This window comes from Hordeum vulgare, chromosome 4H (assembly GCF_904849725.1).
Source record: "Hordeum vulgare subsp. vulgare chromosome 4H, MorexV3_pseudomolecules_assembly, whole genome shotgun sequence".
In the NCBI taxonomy this organism is placed as follows: Eukaryota; Viridiplantae; Streptophyta; class Magnoliopsida; order Poales; family Poaceae; genus Hordeum; species Hordeum vulgare.
The window spans coordinates 595,371,848-595,392,448 of record NC_058521.1 but is presented as its reverse complement, the minus strand read 5'-3'; the positions used below and the strand labels follow the sequence as shown (position 1 = coordinate 595,392,448).

Genomic DNA, 20,601 nt, shown 5'->3' with positions numbered 1-20,601 from the left:
TACGATCCAGAGTACTCCGTACTCCACAAAACTTGGGAGAATATATACAGATTACATCAATTCGACAGGGGTACACTGCATAAATGCAGTACAGTTAGCTATTCTTCTCCGAATTGGATAGTTAACCACAATCCATTCTGGGAATTACCGGCAGTCAAGATTTTTTGCTACTTCACCGGTGACCGGAATTATGTTGCTTGTGGAAAGTAGGTCCCAGAGAAGGGCCCAAGTTTTATCGTACTGCTGCTTTGCAAAAGAAAAAAAAAAAGAACAGTACGTTCTATTCTCCCATATTTGCTAAATCGACATGCTATATGCCCACTTGAGATAACCATGCATGCAAAATGCAATGCACACACATGCACCGAGCTATCGAATGGTCAACAAAGTGCTCAACCAATCCACAGGTAGCCGGCGGCCGGCTGGTCCCAAATTATGGTGACTCGGGATGCATCTTTAGCTCAACTTGGTTGTTTGGAAAGTGGAGAGAGGCAAAGAGATTTCTCAACCCAATCCATGCTTGACAAATTTTAACTAGTCAAATCCTTTCGGTTAAAACTAAAATCCTTTAGATGACTAGAAAAAGATCATGAATGCGTTTTCAGGTTTGCTAAGTGAGGTGGGGAGCAGATTTCCTTTAGATGACTAAAATCCTTTAGGCTAAAGTCACAACTAAGTGAGGTGGGGAGCAAATTTTTTCAGTTTTCCAAAAAAGCTTAATTTTCTACTTCGGGTGCGCCGGTACTTCACAACTTCTTGCCATGTGACCATATAGGCCGGACCTAAAACTCAAGTACCCATAACTATTAGATTTTGCTAAGACTGTATATTGTAAAAAACATGAACATCGTCAACCGTAAGTAAAGTACAATTTGTCGTAATTTAACTTTCCTGGTCATAAACTTCCACGCTACAACCAAAACTAGCAGATAATTTGATTTACAAATAAAAACTAGCAAGACAAGAAAGGAAGAAACCTTTCACAAGTCTAATCAGCCGTCAACTACCCCTGTCCCAATGCCTCACGATTCTCCCACAAAACAAAGGCAAACCCCCCGAAAACAAACAGCCACTCGACATATATATATTAGTAGCATCTGCCCACCTCATGTGCCAAGAGAACAGCCAGCAACATGTGTGTGCACCTTATAAAATATGCATCTACTGGTAAGTAGCTACAGATTGTACCTTATTGAATGCACCACATGTGTCTGAGTGTGCCCATAAAATAGGCGCCTTCTCACTCCTGGGGCCGAATCAGAGGTGAGCAGCCATACTGACCTCCCTCTCCTCATCTTCTCTGACATACTACAATAGCTGGCCCTGCAGTGGCAATTTCTAATTGCATGAAGATAACCTGAAATAAGTTCAGAGACAGTCTGACTAATTAAATATTGCCCTTAACAGACTCACGTTGTTGCAATTATTCTATCTGGATGCGTTCATGATTTTATTTGGGGATTTTATAGGTTTTGAGGTCTAAGGTAATACACGAATGGAAGATCAATTCAATATGCCAACAAAATAAGAAAGCATGTTCAGTCTTCAGTGTCAGAATAATTGTGTGCAGGTTGCAACAAGAGTAGTTCAAACTTAGCATCGTCTTGTGATAAGAACAAGGCAGCTAATACTAAGCATACTACTGATAAGATATCCAGTGTATTAATTCCGGGTATATATATGCGTCTATTTCATTTATTTATGATATGGTGCAACCACTGGGAAAACAAAAAATATGTAGCACACGGATTCATTTCGGAATGCTAGCTTAACCCCAAAGAGCAATGAAATTTTGAATAGCCACTTCAAGGTCAAGTCAAGATACAACGCAAAATTAATATAGCCAGCTGATAACAGCCAGCTAGCTAGCACTGCCTAACACAGTTGGCTTACATTCAACTTCATACTCAAGGATATATGAAAGACTCGAATCAAATGAAATAGTATGTAGGTCATACATGCATACGGACACACATACAGATACAAACAAATTCTATAGACATTAGTAATAATATGAGCATAAAATACAAATCGAATCAAATAGTAGTCCATGTTCATACATACCACAAACAAATTACATGTACTTGTAGTAATAATACGAGGTAGCATAAAATACAGTTGTTTTGATGCCTACCAATAAGGATATACATACATACATACATGTTGAAAAATCAGATCCAACAACTGGCATTTTGGGGCTCATCATCTGCCTAACTCGCATAAAGGCTCTCCCTATAGCATGACAAGGACAAGCTCACATGAGCTCAACCAGATAATCAATGGGGCCCACCCTAGGTAGCTAGCTAGCAAGCTACTAGCTAGCTCTCACACCCCATCCTCCTTCCTCTCCTTTAAAAAGCAAGCTACTTGTATTGTGCCCACTCTTCCCCCCCTCCATCATACAGTACATTGCACACACGTATACATACATACACATACACATACATACACACTAGACACGCTAGCTAGCTAAGGAAGCTAGGATAATTACCTTTGGTTGCAAGCCAAAAGCAAGCATCCATCCCATCCAGAACCAGCCTCATCTCCATTTCTCATCCTCCCCCTTTCCTCTCCGGCCGGCCGGCCTCTCACCAAGAACGACCTTCATAGTACCCACCCCACCATCGATCCTTCCTCCACCCTTCTTCCTCCTCCTCCCCATCCTCTTCTTGCTCGATCTCATGCCTGGATCCTGCAAGAAGCTCAGGCTTTAGGTAGTTAGCAGGCAGATCGAGCTGTTCCCCACCTTCACAGCTTCTCCTGCTATGCCAGTCGCCCGAGAATTCTAAATTCCAATCTCCCAAGCTAGCCAAATATTGTAAGCCCACCCAAATCCTACACTTATAAACAACAGTAACAGCACAGCACTGGGAGTGGGAGAAGGGGAGCACCAGCTGCTGGTCAAAGGTCAAGGCCAGCAGCGAGGACGAAGCAGAAGCAGGCAAGGGGAGGAAGGAGGCATCTACCACCTAACCTACCTCTCCTCCATCGATCGGTGCACATGGAGTTCACCGCAATCAGGGCCTCCACGGCGGCCGCTGGTAGCTGCTCGTCGCCGCCCGCGGCGGATCATAAGGCTGATGAGGAGGAGGCTGCGGCGGTGGAGAAGGAGCACATGTTCGACAAGGTCGTGACGCCGAGCGACGTGGGCAAGCTGAACCGGCTGGTGATCCCGAAGCAGCACGCGGAGAAGTACTTCCCGCTCGACGCCTCCTCCACCGACAAGGGCCTCCTGCTCAGCTTCGAGGACCGCGCCGGCAAGCCGTGGCGCTTCCGCTACTCCTACTGGAACAGCAGCCAGAGCTACGTGATGACCAAGGGCTGGAGCCGCTTCGTCAAGGAGAAGCGCCTCGACGCCGGGGACACCGTCTCCTTCGGCCGCGGCGTCGGGGAGGCCGCAAGGGGCAGGCTCTTCATCGACTGGCGCCGCCGCCCCGACGTCGTCCTCCCGCCCGGGCACCACCGAGGCTTTGCCCTCCCCTCCATGCCCTTCTCGCCGTGGATGGCGCACCCGGCCGGACCCGGCGGCGCTGGCGGCAGGATGTTCCTCCAGGCGACTACTCCGGCGTCCGTCTACGACTACGACGCCTACCAGTACCAACACCAACACCACCACCAGCGGCGACACATCGGGTACGACGGCTACGGGGCAGCACCCGGCAGGCAGGTGCTCTTCTACCAGCCGCAGCAGCAATACCACCGCCAGCACCAGTCGCTGGTCCTGGAGTCGGTGCCGGTGCGCATGGCGGCAGTGCCAGGGCAGTACCCGGTCCCGGAGCCGTCCCCGGTGGCGACGTCGGGGTCGAAGCGGGTGCGGCTCTTCGGGGTGAACCTCGAGTGCGCCACAAACGCCGAGGAGGACTTTGAAGGCGTGAGGACGGCGCCTCCGGCGCTGCAGCTGCTGTCACCGGCCTCCTCATCGTCGTCGTCGTCAGGGAAAGCGAGGTGCTCTTTGAATCTTGACTTGTGAAGCGCTAAGAGTGGGCGGTCGTACGATCCACCACTACTACCACTACTGCTACTCAGATTCTGACACAAACGGGGCCGCCGCCGCCGCCGGGCGTTCGCAAAGGAGAAATTAACCTGTCGGAGAAGTAAACAAATGCGGCGGCGGCGGCCGGTGCATGCTTGGAGCATCTAGCCTCTTCGTAATCACTTCCTTTGGTATATATAGCTCATGATCCCTCGATCCTTAATTATTAGGCAGTGCTGTGCAGTGTGAGAAGAAACACGAAAAGAACAATTTAAGCAGCAGCAACAACAACAAATCTCTCTATCTTGATTGATGCATGGTTTCTTGCTATACTATCTGCTTTGATTTGCATTCCTGCCTTCTTATTTCCCCTTGTGTGCTTAATTATAATTAAGTTCTTTTCATTTGAGGAACTTGAATGCACACTGGAAAATGGCAGCTAGGAAGATGACCGAGCCTAGGAAACATAGTGTGCTCCCCACATACGATAACAATTAATATTCAACTTACAAATACAGTACAATGGGTGCAAGTATCTTGGAGGTGGGATGCAATGTTTAATTAATAAATTAATTATGGTGTAACTGTGCACATGGATTGTTCTTGTTTGCTGTTGCTCTAGTGTGGGCATATGCAGGTCAATTGGGCTCTCCTTCCAAAGCTACCTAGCTGTAGGTGAGGAGAGGATACCTTTAAAATGTAGCTTAAATTAGCAGCAAGCAAGCCAGTGCCCAGTATGCCAGCCAGCCTTGTAGCTTGCTTGCTAGGACAGGCAGTCATGGGAGAGGCATGGAGGTCAGGCTCTAAATCTTTCTCCTACAAATCCATGCCTGCCCGCAATTTGCATACATTCATACACATGTATCTCTCCCTCTCTCTACTCTCCTCATACTCTCTCTCCACAGCAGTACTATAGTACTGTTGCACTGCCAGATTTGGCTTGGGCATTTGTCCCATGTGCAAGCAATTCCTTCTTCCCTGCTGCTTCTGCTTCTGCCGTGGCTGCTGTTTCTTCTGCGGCAGCACCACGGCATCATGCCAACTGTGTGAAATGTTCATCAGGCAGCACAGTGCACCATGCATGCAAGCGTACATAACTCTACATACGCAGGCGGAACTAAATGCCAAGATGCGTGTACATGTACTACTATGTATGCATGGCATCCATCCAGCCTTTGAGCTGCTACCAAGAAGGTGTAGTAAAAAGAAGAATTAATGCTGTCCGTTAGTAAAAAGTTAACTGCTGCTGTAGATCCTTCCCTCCTGCTGGCCTGCTGGACCTCGGTTCTTCCCCAGAGAGAGAGACAATGAGAGGGTCCATGTGGATGCACTGCGAAATTGCAGAGAGCGCATTGCAATATTGCATCAGGTACATGACGCAGTAGGAGGCTATACACAGCATTGCATGGCTCGATTAATTGAAAATACATGCACTTGCACAATTGAACCTACAGAGATATGGATTCAGGTAGTACTGGCAGTGATGGACGATCAGTAATTACTAGCAGGATATGATATGAGAATGAGGGCCTGCTCTTCTCTGCATGGTGGAGTAACTTTTAGCCATGTGTCACCCATTATTAGGCCTTAATGCTGGGTATATACTCATCACTGCTGCCACAGCCCAGCCCCAGGGCTAGCTGTTCCTGGGGGCTGGGGTCCTGCGTGCAGGTAGCTATGGATTTGGTGTTTTTATAATTGATGATTTCTGCGATTAGCCCAGGCTAGCACCCCATGCATATGCCTTGTCAGCGATTCAGTATGGAGTTAATGTAGCAGCTTTGTTGCCTTTCCGTTTAAGATCGAGCATGCATTGCATTGATCTTCGTATCCAGGTCGATTTGCTGATATTTCTGAATCTTCTGATTCCCAATTCTGGTATGATACAACTTAGACATGTTTTTGGTTTTCGCTTCTTCTTTTTTTGTACCCACTTTCCCCCTTTCCGTTACTTGCATAACGGAAATACAGACATTCTGACAGCAGTTTTTAGTTTTCTCTATTAGGGAGGTACCAATTCATGTCTTATACAATTTTTATCTGACTCAATCACTTTGGATAGGTAGGGATTTTAGTTTGATGTTCTCTATACCTATCGGAAGGATTTGGGTGCAACACTAATTTATATGGAAATAGGTTCTCGATATGATGCATTATAGATGGGAAACCATATTTGTGTGCATCAGTCAATGTAGAGGCCGGGACAACCTGCTTTAGAAAAAATGATGGAAAACCAAATAAATATACTAGGTGTTTAGCTAATTGGTTCCCTTCATTTGCTGCTTCAATGTTGATCTGTGTGTAGACTTTCTATTAATGAGTTGTTGCTAATGTGGTGCCATCGAGAGAATGTTAAGTTATATGCATAGAGCTGGCCACTAAACGAAAACATTGTATTGCACTGTCAGTACAAGGGATCTGGGTTATATAACTTGATGGAATTAATCTCACGAGATCATATAGGACATACGATAAATGCATTTACTCTTTAGAGCTAGGACAGAAAGTTATCTCTTCCCTTATCTGAAAAAATAGAATGAGAGCTATATAAAGCTTATATTTAAAGTGTCCATCTAGTTAAAAGTCCAACAATAATCTTGTAGAATATACTATGAGTCAATGGATATGTTGGGCAATTTATATGATCTAGACAAAATAAAATCACATTGATCTTTTTGATGATAACCATTCAACCCTACACGAGTTAAGTGTACAAGGTAATCTGATGTATTGCTTCGTATTTAATACAAACTGGTTATATCTTCCTATATGTCTTAGTCATCGAAAAACAAACTTGCATGATCACAAGTTAAAATCACGTATGTTCTGGCTGGAAATATAGTATGTTGATATTACTGTACGAATGGTGGCATATCCATATACCATATTTCTGTGTTAACCTGCAACATTAACTAATTCCTTTATTGTCACCACTATGTACATGCATGGGAAGTTTTCTCCTATTTCAAATTATCTATATAGCTGTCGTGTATTCTTATGAATTAGTGAACTTGACTGATCACCCTTGGTCTCAAGTTAATGCAATGCATTTGGCTTTTAAAATGATGAGCATTTCATGCGTATACCTTCACTGATCTGATATAATTTTGTTGGTGATGATGTACTGACTTTTTCACATATATAAACTGGGCGCGCCTGTTTGAATTTTCCTACTCTTCACGTTTGGATTTTTTTTAAGCGGGGCGCATCCTGTGCTTTTGATTAACATATAAACACATTGGATTATTTGCTTAACAACCACAAAATGGACTGCTTGGTTTATAATCTTAGTACCAGTATAGCTAGCTAGCTTATGTCTATTCATGCATATGTTATTTAGATGGGATATGGTGCAGTTCTTAGCAGAGCTTTCTAGGCGGGCAAGTAGCGCGTAGTCTTGTGCTAACTCCGATGGACTTGAGGGAAATCCCATCATGTAATTGGTGGATAAGCATGTTTGTGCGCATTCTTGAAAAGAAAATCATGCATATGCCTCTAGAAGAAATGGCATTACTAGGGTTTTAGTGAATTAGGTTAGAAAATTATAGCATTTGGTACTTTATGATCAGCATGCGGTTGGCCTGGTTAAGTATATACTATATACAGATACTACTACTATATCTGCATATGCATGTTCTATGTTATTTCTTCAAAACTATCATGCAGGTTTTTTATCTTTGGAATTTTATGCATGATCTTTAATTACCTTGTGATCCTTGAAGTACATATATATATGTAGTGTCTGAATACAAATTCGTTTGATAGTACCAGAGTTTGGGAGCTAGTTATCTCCTTCCACCAGATTTTCCATGATGCATGTCTCGAATATGAAGTGTGAACAAGTATGTACACACTGAGACAAGAACTTGTTAGTTATATGCACGTTTTTTATCACACACAAAAAAAATTTATGCATGCTTTGAAGTGAATATGTTAATATTTTTCTGATCACAGATGTTATAGTCAATATTAATTTTGATGCAAAATGATTTATCTGGCAAAGCTATATGTGCATCTATTGCACTCAGAAATGTAATCCACATTCTGTAGAGATTTTTTTATGTTTTGTTTTTGCGGGGGACACATTCTGTAGAGTTGGCAACTCATAGTGTTGTGTCTAGCAATTCATGATTGCATCCATCTAATAATTTAAGGTGGTTAATTCTGAGTAATAACAAGAAGCGAGCTAAAGGGATGACATCCATTACAATGGACAAAAATATTTTCTGTACCACACAGTATTGGTTTCCAAAGAGATTCATGGGTCCGCATATCTTTTAGGGATATAATGCTTCAGTAGAAAATCAAAATAAAAATTTATAATTCCATTAATTAGCACAATTGCAATTCACAAACCTAGTGAGTAAAGATGCAAAATCCAGAAAAAGTATTTAACAAGTGGTTTATGCAAAGTTAATCCAGGTTTGTGAATTATTTTAACTTTTCTTTGTAGTAGAGTTACTAAAGATGCAACATCCAAGAAAAAATATATTCAAACAAGTGGTTTATGCAAAGTTACTCAAGGTATGCACTCACTTAATTCTCAGGTGTATACTTAAGGATGGGTTATTAGGTGCGTTTGGGTGAGGGGTTGGGGGGTAAAATCCTAAAGTGAGGATACAGAATGTGAACCATCCATATATTATAGCACAACGTGTGAGCAAATGTTAGGTAGAAAATCACTAAATAGTAAAGAAAGTAGAGGTTTCCCACAACACAGTCATCGAATGCTCTATGAGTAAAATGTGCACCTAACCAGGCTTAGAGGAGATCTTAATAGTGGCAAGCGGTGCACCAAATTGACGTCAGCACCAACGATGAAAACGTAAGTGTTGGATCCCGGGGAAATAGGCGGAGGAAGAAGAAACCATGAAGGCAACGTAGACGGAGAATAGGATCAACATGGAGGGCATGGCACATGAAAGCATGCGACCGAAGATGATCGAGGAGAACACAAACGCGAGTGAGGAAGAGGAGGCAGCGGACACAAGGAGGGGAGCATATGATGAAGACAATAGTCATGAGGGGGAAGAAGCAGAGAAACAACGCGTGTCGTGCTACGTCCAACGCATATATATCGCTATGTAGGTAAGTTGTTCAATGGAGCATGCCCGACGAACCTGGGTGGATAAGGTGTGCCAAGACGTAGCTTAGAGCATCTCTAGCAGTTTGTAGAAAACGTAACTCAATATACCACCTCTCTAAACGTAACTCCTCAAAATTTTAGGGTTTTAATTTTTTTGTGTACCTAGTCCTGCCCTGAAAATTATCTCCCGAAAGAATAAAAATCTTCGGCTAATTCATATACATCATCAACCATTATCTCCTTGGCTGGTGTGTCATTTTCCCTTCATTCTCCACCCCGACCAATTGCACCAGGGCTCATCATATACATAGCCATCCTCTTATGAGGAGGACCATAAGTGTTGTCCTATCGAGGCGGTCGACTAGTAAACCCCCATATTATCAAAAAAAAAGGAAAAGAAGAAGAAAAAATCATTTTGACCATTTCGTCCAAGACCTCGCATTCACCGCTCGTCATAGGTCATGTTGGCCAGTGGAACTTGTCCATGATGGTCATACGGGAGTGGGGAGGAGGTGGAGAGATTCCATAGCCCGATCCTCCACATCTTCGATTCTCGAGGCCGCACCTCAACTCGGGTAGGGGCGACGGTTGACATGGTGCAGGATCGAGAGACAGTGATGGTCAATCGTGACGTCGGGGAACTTTGCTGCCACGACGATAATGGACAGAAGCACCGACACGGTGGCAACCAATGACAATGGCATGAACATACTCAGTACGCGGTGATAGGAGGCTGGGAACGGGTGAGGGAGTCCGGGAATAAGGGGTCCTCAGGTAGTCGGCTTGCTATGAAGAAGCCGACTAAATGGGCCGTACTAACGGGAGGTCGAGCTGTGTGGTTATCTCATATTCAAGGAGGAAAGAACCGAAGACCGGCATGGAGTCCAAGTAAAGTAGACTAGGTCGGTTGTATGCAGACCTAGATCCCTTGGTGGCTATGTAAACCGGGGTCCTCGGCCATGTAGGCAAGTTGTCTCATCTAGGGTTAACTCATATGATCTCGATGTAGATCAACTCTGTAATCATCATCCACATCATTATAATCAAGCAGGACGTAGGGTTTTACCTCCTCATGAGGGTCCGAACCTGTGTAAATAATGTCTCCCCCTCTCTCCTGCAACCCATCGATCCAAGGTCCATAGTTCGGACCCCCTACCGAAGATCTGTCGGTTTTCACACCGACATTGGTGCTTTCACTGAGAGTTCCACCAATTGGATCGCCGGAAGGATCGATGGCTCGCTTAGTCATTAGCAAGGAGATCCTCAATAAGGATGTTTCCGTCCCGGATAGATCTTCGCATTTGGAAGCGTCGTTCTGCACGCCAATCCGGCCAGCCGCCTTTGCCAGGTTGGAAATTTTACCCCCGGTCAGGAAGTCAGTTTCGGGAGCCTAGAGTTCACCACTGACTCCCAAGGAGACCTTGTGTTAACAAGACTTTTAGCTCCTTTCTAGGAACCCACAGGTCTCGATCCTTTAACTTTGGAAACCGCGGATCTCGCCACTGGGATGACCCTCACCCCTAGTTCAACACACCCGAGCTCGTCTCAGTCGATTACACCTCCGAAGCAACCTTGGGTGCCGCCGAAACACTAGTGACACCGGCCAACCCCGAACACACAGGCGGCATGGACTCTGCCGAAACCCCGTACTACACGAACTACTCGATCAGATCCAAGCCATGAGCATGATCAACAATCGGGCTACGATCTATCAGATCAGGCTCAGACCCGACGACACGGAAATTCATATCCCGCCCATCACACATCTCATCAAAATTGTCGAGTGCCCGGTCAAGGACTCCCCGCACCGGCCACCGGAATTCAAAATGGTATACGTCAGAGTCACCGATTGATACGTCTCCGTCGTATCTATAATTTTTGATTGTTTCATGCAAATATTCTACAACTTTCATATACTTTTGGCAACTTTTTATACTATTTTTGGGACTATAACATATTGATCCAGTGCCCAGTGTCAGTTCCTGTTTGTTGCATGTTTTTTGTTTCGCAGATTATCCATACCAAACGAAGTCCAAACTCAATAAAAAAACCTACAGGGATTATTTTTTGGAATATTTATGATTTTTGGGAAGAAGAATCAACGCGAAACGATGCCCGAGGGGGTCACAAGCCCCCTAGCCGCGACATGGGGGTGGGGTCCCGCCTGGCAGGCTTGTGACCAATCCCTAAGGCGGTTGGGGCCCTTCTTTCGCCGAAAAAAGATAATATCCAGAAGAAAATTGTTTTCAAATTTCAGCCCAATCGGAGTTACGGATCTCCGGGAATTTAAGAAACGGTGAAAGCCAGAATCTGGGAGCGCAGAAAGAGAAGGACACAGAGAGAGAGAGAGATCCAATCTCGGAGGGGCTCTTGCCCCTCCGTCGCCATGGAGACCATGGACCAGTGGGGAAACCCTTCTCCCATCTAGGGAGGAGGTCAAGGAAGAATAAGAAGAAGGGGGGCTCTCTCCCCCTCTCTCCTGGCGGCGCCGGAACGCCGCCCGGGACATCATTGTGTTACGGCGATCTACACCAACACCTCCGTCATCTTCACCAACACCTCCATCACCTTCCCCCATCTATATTCAGCAGTCCACTCTCCCGCAACCCGTTGTACCCTCTACTTGAACATGGTGCTTTATGCTTCATATTATTATCCAATGATGTGTTGCCATCCTATGATGTCTGAGTAGATTTTCGTTGTCCTATCGGTGATTGATGAATTGTTATGATTGGTTTAATTTGCTTGTGGTTATGTTGTTGTCCTTTGGTTCCCATCATATGAGCGCGTGCGTGGATCACACCGTAGGGTTAGTAGTATGTTGATAGAACTATGTATTGGAGGGCAAGGGTGACAGAAGCTTCAGCCTAGCATAGAAATTGATGCATACGGGATTGAAGGGGGACCAATATATCTTATTGCTATGGTTGGGTTTTACCTTAATGAACGTTAGTAGTTGCGGATGCTTGCTAATAGTTCCAATCATAAGTGCATAGAATTCCAAGTAAGGGAGGACATGCTAGCAGTGGCCTCTCCCACATAAAACTTGTTATCGGTCTAGTAACGTAGTCAATTGCTTAGGGACAATTCCGCAACTCCTACCACCACTTTTCCACACTCGTTAAACTAATGTAATTGTTTCTTTATCTGACCAGCCCCTAGTTTTTATTTACGTGTTATTTCTTTTCTTGCAAGCCTATCCTATCACTCCTACAAAGTACTTCTAGTTTCATACTTGTTCTAGGTAAAGCGAACGTAAAGTGTGCGTAGAATCGTATCGATGGTCGGTAGAACTTGAGGGAATATTTGTCCTACCTTTAGCTCCTCGTTGGGTTCGACACTCTTACTTATCAAGAAAGGCTACAATTGATCCCCTATACTTCTGGGTTATCACTGATCATCCAGACTTACTTAACAATTCAGAGTATCTATCTCGGCCCGACAATGCTTTGGGGCCAGTGGCTGCTCCGGTGCGCGACCCAGACAGGGACGTAGCCACCGAGATATCCAACCTACAACTCACGGGAACTCAAATCTTTTCCCACCCACGACCCAAATCGAGCATAAAGCAAAAGAGTTTGGTTTATCAGCCCCACGTGAAGTCTCACAACGACCAAGGGAATCAGTACACCACTTCTGGGCTAGATTCCTCCTCAACAACACGACTGAGTGTCGTAACGAACAGGAGCTTATCAGCGCCTTCTAGCATCATTGCCATGACGAGGGCATCCTCAACGCCCTCTCACGTTGCCAGATTCAAACACTCGCCGAGCTAGCAAGCTTAGTGATCAAATACTGTGCCACGGAAAGCACTTGGCAAATACAGCAAATGTGCCACGATCCCATCCTTACTAACCAAACCAGACAAACCCGGACAAAACGCACACCCCCGCTCATGGGGTCGGTCATGTCTGGACACTCAACAAAGAGGACATGGACAAGGACCAGGTCGGTCCTCGACGTACTACTCAACAAACCATGCCCTATACACTGTGTCACGTCCGAATCAAGCTCCACCCATAGCCTTCGAGCATGCTGGGTCGTCAGGTAGGTCGCACAAAGAGGAGAGAGCATCCTCAAGGCAACACCCGCGGAGGGCTGATCAATAGTGCCACCGGATAACTGCACAAATTTTTTAATGATCTATGAGACATTTAGCTCAAAGAATCAGAGAAAGAGAGCCTTTCGGGAGCTCCATCAAATCCACCATGTCATGGCAGCAAATCCATGGTCCAACATACACATTACCTTCGACTAGGGCAACGAGTCGATGGCTAGCAGAGGCCGGACCCCTGCCGCCATGGTCATGAACCCCATAGTCGACGGCTTCAGACTCAAGAAGGTGCTAATGGACAGGGGCAGCGGCCTCAACCTCATCTATGAGGACACACTTGAAAGAATGCAGTTCGACCGATCTCGAATCGAGCTAAGCACAACAACTTTCGGGATATTGTCCCCGGGAGAGATGCACGCTGCACCGGACAGGTCACGCTCGACGTAGTATTTGGTACACCCGAGAACTATCGATCTAAAGAGCTCCTCTTTCATATCATCCCATTTCACAGTGGTTACCATGCCTGATACGTCTCAAACGTATCTATAATTTTTTATGGTTTCAGGCTGTTATCTTGTCAACTTTGGATGTTTTGTTTACCTTTTATATCTTTTTTGGGACTAACTTATTAACTCAGTGCCAAGTGCCACTTCCTGTTTTTTCTGTGTTTTTGACTCTTTTCAGATCTGATTTTGGAACGGAGTCCAAATGGAATAAAATCCCCAAACTGATTTTTTCCAGAACGAAAGAAGATCGGGAGGCTTGAGGGCCAAGCAAGTGGGCCCACAGGGAGCCCACAAGCCCTGTTGCCGCGGCCAGGGGGGAGGTCGCGACAACCAAGCTTGTGCCCCCCTGGCGCTCCCCTGCCCTAGGTCTTTGGCCTATAAATTCCCTAAAAGTCCAGAAAAAATCAGGGCATCCACGAAAACACTTTTTCGTCGCCGCAAGCTTCCGTTTCCGCGAGATCTCATCTGGAGACCCTTTCCGGTGCCCTGCCGGAGGGGACTTTGGAGTTGGAGGGCTTCTTCATCAACATCATCGCCCCTCCAATGACTCGTGAGTAGTTCACTTCAGACCTACGGGTCCGTAGTTAGTAGCTAGATGGCTTCTTGTCTCTCTTGGATATTCAATACAAAGTTCAACATGATCTTCATGGAGATCTATCCGATGTAATCCTCTTTGGCGGTGTGTTTGTCGAGATCCGATGAATTGTGGATTTGTGATCAGATTATCTATGATATATATTTGAGTCTTTGCTGATTTCTTATATGCATGATTTGATATCCTTGTAAGTCTCTCCGAGTCTTGGGTTTTGTTTGGCCAACTAGATCTATGATTCTTGCAATGGGAGAAGTGCTTGGTTTTGGGTTCATACCGTGTGGTGACCTTTCCGAGTGACAGAAGGGGCAGCAAGGCACACATCGTGTTGTTGCCATCATGGGTAACAAGATGGGCTTTGTCGTAGATATGAGATTGTCCATCTACATCATGTCATCTGGCTTAAGGCGTTACTCTGTTCTCATGAACTTAATACACTAGATGCATGCTAGATAGCGGTCGACGAGTGGAGTAATAGTAGTAGATGCAGAAAGTATCGGTCTACTTGTTTTGGACGTGATGCCTATAGATATAATCATTGCCATAGATAATGTCACGACTTTGCGCGGTTCTATCAATTGCTCGATAGTAATTCGTTCACCCACCGTCTACTTGCTTTCATGAGAGAAGCCACTTGTGAACACTATGGCCCCCGGGTCTATTCACACCTATCGTTTCCACTTTCGCTTTTACTTTGCTTTGTTACTTTGTTGCTTTCAGTTCTCACTTGGCAAACAATCTATAAGGGATTGAAAACCCCTTCATAGCGTTGGGAACAAGCTCTTTGTGTTTGTGCAGGTACTTGTGATACTCCTTCACTGGATCGATACATTGGTTCTCAAAACTGAGGGAAATACTTACCACCGCTGTGCTACATCACCCTTTCCGCTTCGAGGGAACACCAATGCAAGGCTCCAAGACCACGGGGGAATCCTTTGCATGTTTGCCTAGGAAGTCCCTAAAGGCGTAGCCGTAGCAGAAGGATTCCTGGTGCCGTTGCTAAGGAGAATCAAGACAAGAATAGTCTCCCGTCAGCACGCTTGTTTCTGGCGCCGTTGGAAGGTCTTTTGTTGCAGTAGCAATGCCCTGTTGGGACGCGAAGCCTTCACAAGATTCCAAGCCATACCGCACTATGGGTACGTGAAGCTCAAATTGCCAAGGCCAAACGGCGTGATCACAGTGATCAGCGATCCCCAATGGAGCCCTCTGAGCTGAAAACAAAACGGCGTCCCTAGCCTTGGAGGTACTAGTCTAGACGCTCGTCGTAGAGGAACTAACGACACTACGCGCGTAGTGGACAAAGACGGCGTGATCCTCGGCAAGTGGTCCAAGTCCACATCCTTCAAACCTGCGGATGAGATCGTCAAGTTCCAAGTACATCCAACGGACCTTAATAAGACAGCGTCCATCGGAGCACAACTGGAGCCCGCAATTGACAAAGCACTACGTGCATACTTGCGTGAATATTGGGACATATTTTCCTGGCACCCCTCATACATGCCAGGAATCCCTCGGGGGCTCGCGGAACACATCCTGAACATAAGAGAAGGCTTCAAGCCTATCAGGAAGGTCCTGCGTCAATTTTCCGAACCAAAGAGTCGAGCTATGGATGAAGAACTGGTCAAGCTCTTGGAAGCCGGGTTCATCCGAGATATTAAAGATCCCGACTGGTTGGCAAATCTGGTCATGGTACCAAAGAACGACCAATCTTGGCGGCTATGTGTCGATTTCAAGGACTTAAACAAAGCATGCCCTAAGGATTCATTTCCGTTACCTCAGATAGACCAAATTATGGATGCGACAGCCGGACACGACTCCTTGTGCTTCCTCGACGCCTACCCCAGATACCATCAGATCAAAATGAAGGAATCCGATCAGGCCGCAACCACCTTTATAACACCCTACGGGCCATTCTGCTTCAACACAATGTCGTTCGGGTTAAAAAACGCAAGCACCACTTACCAGCGGATGATGCAAACATGCTTGGGAAAAAGATCGACAAAACTGTGGAGGCATACATGGACGATGTGGTCGTCAAGACCAGACACGTTAGCCAGCTGGTAGACGGCCTCACGTTATCCTTCGCCAACCTACGGGCATACTATATATAGCTTAATCCAGATAAGTATGTGTACGGAGTCCCATCCGGCAAACTCCTCAGGTTCATAGTGTTGTGAGGAGGAATCGAGGCCAACCGGCCAAAATTCGAGCATTGTCGCAACTCGCCATTCCAACGAAGCTACAATACGTGCAAAAGCTGGCAGGCTTCGCGGCGGCCTTAGGCCGATTCATATCATGCCTCGATGAGAAGGCCCTTCCTCTCTATAGGTTGCTGAAGAAAACTAAGAACTTCAAATGGACTGATGAGACCACAACGGCTTTGGAGGACATCAAGGCGATACTGGCCAGCAAACCCGTCCTAGCAGCACCCTTCACAAGGGAGACGATGTTGCTATACATTTCAGCCACCAATCAAGTGGTCAACGCGGTACTCGTCGTAGAACGAGAAGTTGAGGGTCAACAACTACGGATACAAAGGCCGGTCTATTATATATCCTAGGCAGACACACCATGGAAAACCAGATACCCGCACTACCAAAAGATTACTTACACAGTGTTTATGGCATCGCGCAAACTTAGGCACTATTTCCAGGATTGTGCGGTCACTGTGACTTCGGAAGTACCAGTGAATGATATCATTAACAATAAGGACGCCACCTACCGAATGGTCAAATGGGTCATCGAGCTCCTTCCATTTGAGAATATTTACAAACCATGACGAGCTACCAAATCTCAAGTCTTGGCCGACTTCATCGCTCAATGTACTAAGGCCGAACTCCCCAGAGAGTATAGCACTTATGCTCATTGGACCATGTATTTTTACGGGTCCAAAACTCTCGCCGGTCTAGGGGCTGGAGTGATTCTCACATCCCCTATCAGCGATAATGTTCGGTACGTGGTATACATCATGTATGCTAACTCGAATAACGCAGGAGAGTATGAGGCGCTATTACACGGTCTCTGGATGAAAGCCTCAATGGGCATACAATTGCTCGAGGTACGAGGAGACTCTAACCTCGCCATCTCACAAATCAACGGCGAATTTGATGCAAAAAATCTGAAGATGACAGCTTATAGAAACGTCGTACTCAAGATATCAGCATGATTTGAGGGGCTGGAGTTCCACCACGTCTCAAGAGACAATAACCAAGCCATGGACGTTCTTTCTCACTTAGGTGCAAAGCGCAACCCCGTCCCAAGCAACATATTCCTACAACGGTTGTTCAAGCTATCTTTAGTATGGCAGGAGGAAATGGGTAGAACAGGAGCCGATGGCGAAGAGCGGTTTATACCACCTAGAACCTAGCAGGATGATCAAATCATCGGCGGAACTTCAATTGAAGAAACACCCTCGGCCCATGAGGTCATGGCAGTAACCGCGCCACGGATCGAACCCTGTTGGGGATCGTTGCATGGGAAACAAAAAAAATTCCTACGCACACGAAGACCTATCATGGTGATGTTCATCTACGAGACGGAGATCGGATCCACATACCCTTGTAGATCGCTAAGCGGGAAGCGCTAAGAAACGCGGTTGATGTAGTGGAACAGCTTCGTGATTCAAATCACCGTCGTCCCAGGATCCATTCCGATCTAACGCCGAACGGACAGCACCTCCGCGTTCAGCACACGTACGGCTCGATGACGATCTCCACCTTCTTGATCCAGCAAGAGAGATGGGGAAGTAGATGAGTTCTCCGGCAGTGTGATGGTGCGCTGGTGATGGTGATGATCTATTCCTGCAGGGCTCCGCCCGAGCTCCGCAAAAAACCGATCTAGAGGAAGAACTACAAAGTAGATGTTTAGGGTTGCACGTGGCAAAGTTGTATCTCAAAAACCCTAAAACCTCTAGTATATATAGAGGAGGGGAGGGGCTAGCCTTGGGGCTCAAGGGAGCCCCTTGGGCGCCGGCCGAGAGAGAAGGGGGAGACTCCAACTCCAATTCGGTTTGGGAAGGAGGAGTCCCCTCCTTCCTTCCCACCCCCCTCTCTTTTTTTTCTTTTCCTTTGGTTTTTTCTCCTAGCCGACATAGCCCACTTGGGCTGGCCTCACCACACCACTAAGATCTGGTGTGCTACCCTTGGGCTATTAGGCTCACTCCTGGGTGGGTGGGCCGCTCCCGGTAAAAACTCGGAACCCATTCGTCACTCCTGGTACACTGCCGGTAATGCCCGAAATCTTTCCGGAGACCAAATGAAACAATCCTATATATCAATCTTCGTTTCCGGACCATTCCGAAAACCCTCATGATGTCTGTGATCACATCCGGGACTCCAAACAACCTTCGGTCACCAACACCTATAACTCAACTATACTGAAACGTCACTGAACCTTAAGTGTGCAGACCCTGCGGGTTCGAGAACTATGCAGACATGACCTGAGACTCTCCCCGGTCAATATCCAACAGCGGGACGTGGATGTCCATACTGGATCCTACATATTCTACGAATATCTTATCGGCTGAATCTCTGTGCCAAGGATTCATATAATCCCGTATACCATTCCCTTTGTCCTTCGGTATGTTACTTGCGCGAGATTTGATCGTCGATGTCCCTATACGTATTTCAATCTCGTTACCGGCAAGTCTCTTTACTCGTTACGTAATACAATATCTCGTGACTAACACATTAGCCACATTGCTTGCAAGGCTTATATGTGATGTTGTATTACCAAGTGGGCCCCAAGATACCTCTCCTCACACGGAGTGACAATTCCCAGTCTTGATCCATGCTAACTCAACAGACACCTTCGGAGATACCTTTAGAGCACCTTTATAGTCATCCAGTAACGTTGCGACGTTTGAGACACACAAGGTATTCCTCCGATATGAGTGAGTTACATGATCTTATGGTCATAGAAATGAATACTTGACACGCAGAAAACAATAGCAACAAAATGACACGATCACATGCTACGTTTATAGTTTGGGTCTTTTCCATCACATCATTCTCCTAATGATGTGATCCAGTCATCAAGTGACAACACTTGCATATGGTGAGAAAACCTTAACCATCCTAGATTAACTGGCTAGTCAACTAGAGGCTTACTAGGGACATTGTTTTGTCTATATATTAAAACATGTATCTATGCTTTCATTCAATACAATTATAGCATGGCTAATAAACAATTATGTTGAAATAGGAAATATAATATTAACTATTTTATCATTGCCTCTAGGGCATATTTCCAAGAGTATCCCACTTGCACTAGAGTCAATAATCTAGTCTCACATCGCTATGCGATCTACATTGGAATGAATCTGACACCCATACAGTTCTGGTGTTGATCATGCTTCGCTCGTGGAAGAGGTTTAGTCAGCGGATCTGCAACATTCAGATCCGTGTGCACTTTGCAAATATTTACGTCCTCTCCTTCGACGTAGTCGCGGATGACGTTGAAGCGTCGTTTGATGTGTCTGGTCTTCTTGTGAAACCTTGGTTCCTTTGCTAGAGAAATGGCACCAGTGTTGTCACAGAACAGAGTATTGGATTTAGTGCACTCGGCACAACTCCAAGATCCCTCATGAACTGCTTCATCCAAACACCCTCCTTAGCTGCCTCTGAGGCAGCCATGTACTCCGCTTCACATGTAGAATCTACTACGACGCTTAGCTTGGAACTGCACCAGCTTACCGCACCCCCATTTAGAATAAATACGTATCCAGTTTGAGACCTAGAGTCATCCGGATAAGTGTCAAAGCTTGCATCGACGTAACTCTTTACGACGAGCTCTTCATCACCTCCATAAACGAGAAACATTTCCTTAGTCCTTTTCAGGTACTTCAGAATATTCTTGACCGCTGCCTAGTGTTCCACTCCTGGATCACTTTGAAACCCGCGTGCCATACTTATGGCCAGGCTGACGTCCGATCTTGTGCACAACATTGTATACATGATAGACCCTATGGCTGAAGCATAGGGGACGGTACTCGTCTTTTCTCTATCTTCCGCAGTTACTGGACACTGAGTCTTACTCAACTTTATACCTTGTAACACTGGCAAGAACCCTTTCTTGGATTGCTCCATTTTGAACTTCTTCAAAACTTTATCAAGGTATGTGCTTTGTGAAAGTCCTATTAGGCGTCTCGATCTATCTCTATAGATCTTAATGCCTAATATGTAAGCAACTTCTCCTACGTCTTTCATTGAAAAATATTTGTTCAAGTAATCATTTACGCTCTCTAAAAACTCCACATTGTTTCCAATCAGCAATATGTCATCCACATATAACATTAGAAACGCTACAGATATCCCACTCACTTTCTTGTAAATCCAAGATTCTCCAACAACTTGTATAAACCCAAATTCCTTGATCACCTCATCAGAGCGC

General features: G+C 45.7%; 1 protein-coding gene across 1 annotated transcript; it reads left to right on the top strand.

Annotated features, from left to right (window-relative positions):
• The first annotated feature begins 2,240 nt into the window (after positions 1 to 2,240).
• LOC123449888 (B3 domain-containing protein Os03g0120900-like) lies at positions 2,241 to 4,324 on the top strand. The gene has a single exon (XM_045127248.1). It carries the CDS (start codon positions 3,002 to 3,004, stop codon positions 3,968 to 3,970), a length of 969 nt encoding a protein of 322 aa, XP_044983183.1. The 5' UTR covers positions 2,241 to 3,001; the 3' UTR covers positions 3,971 to 4,324.
• Positions 4,325 to 20,601: the final 16,277 nt, after the last annotated feature.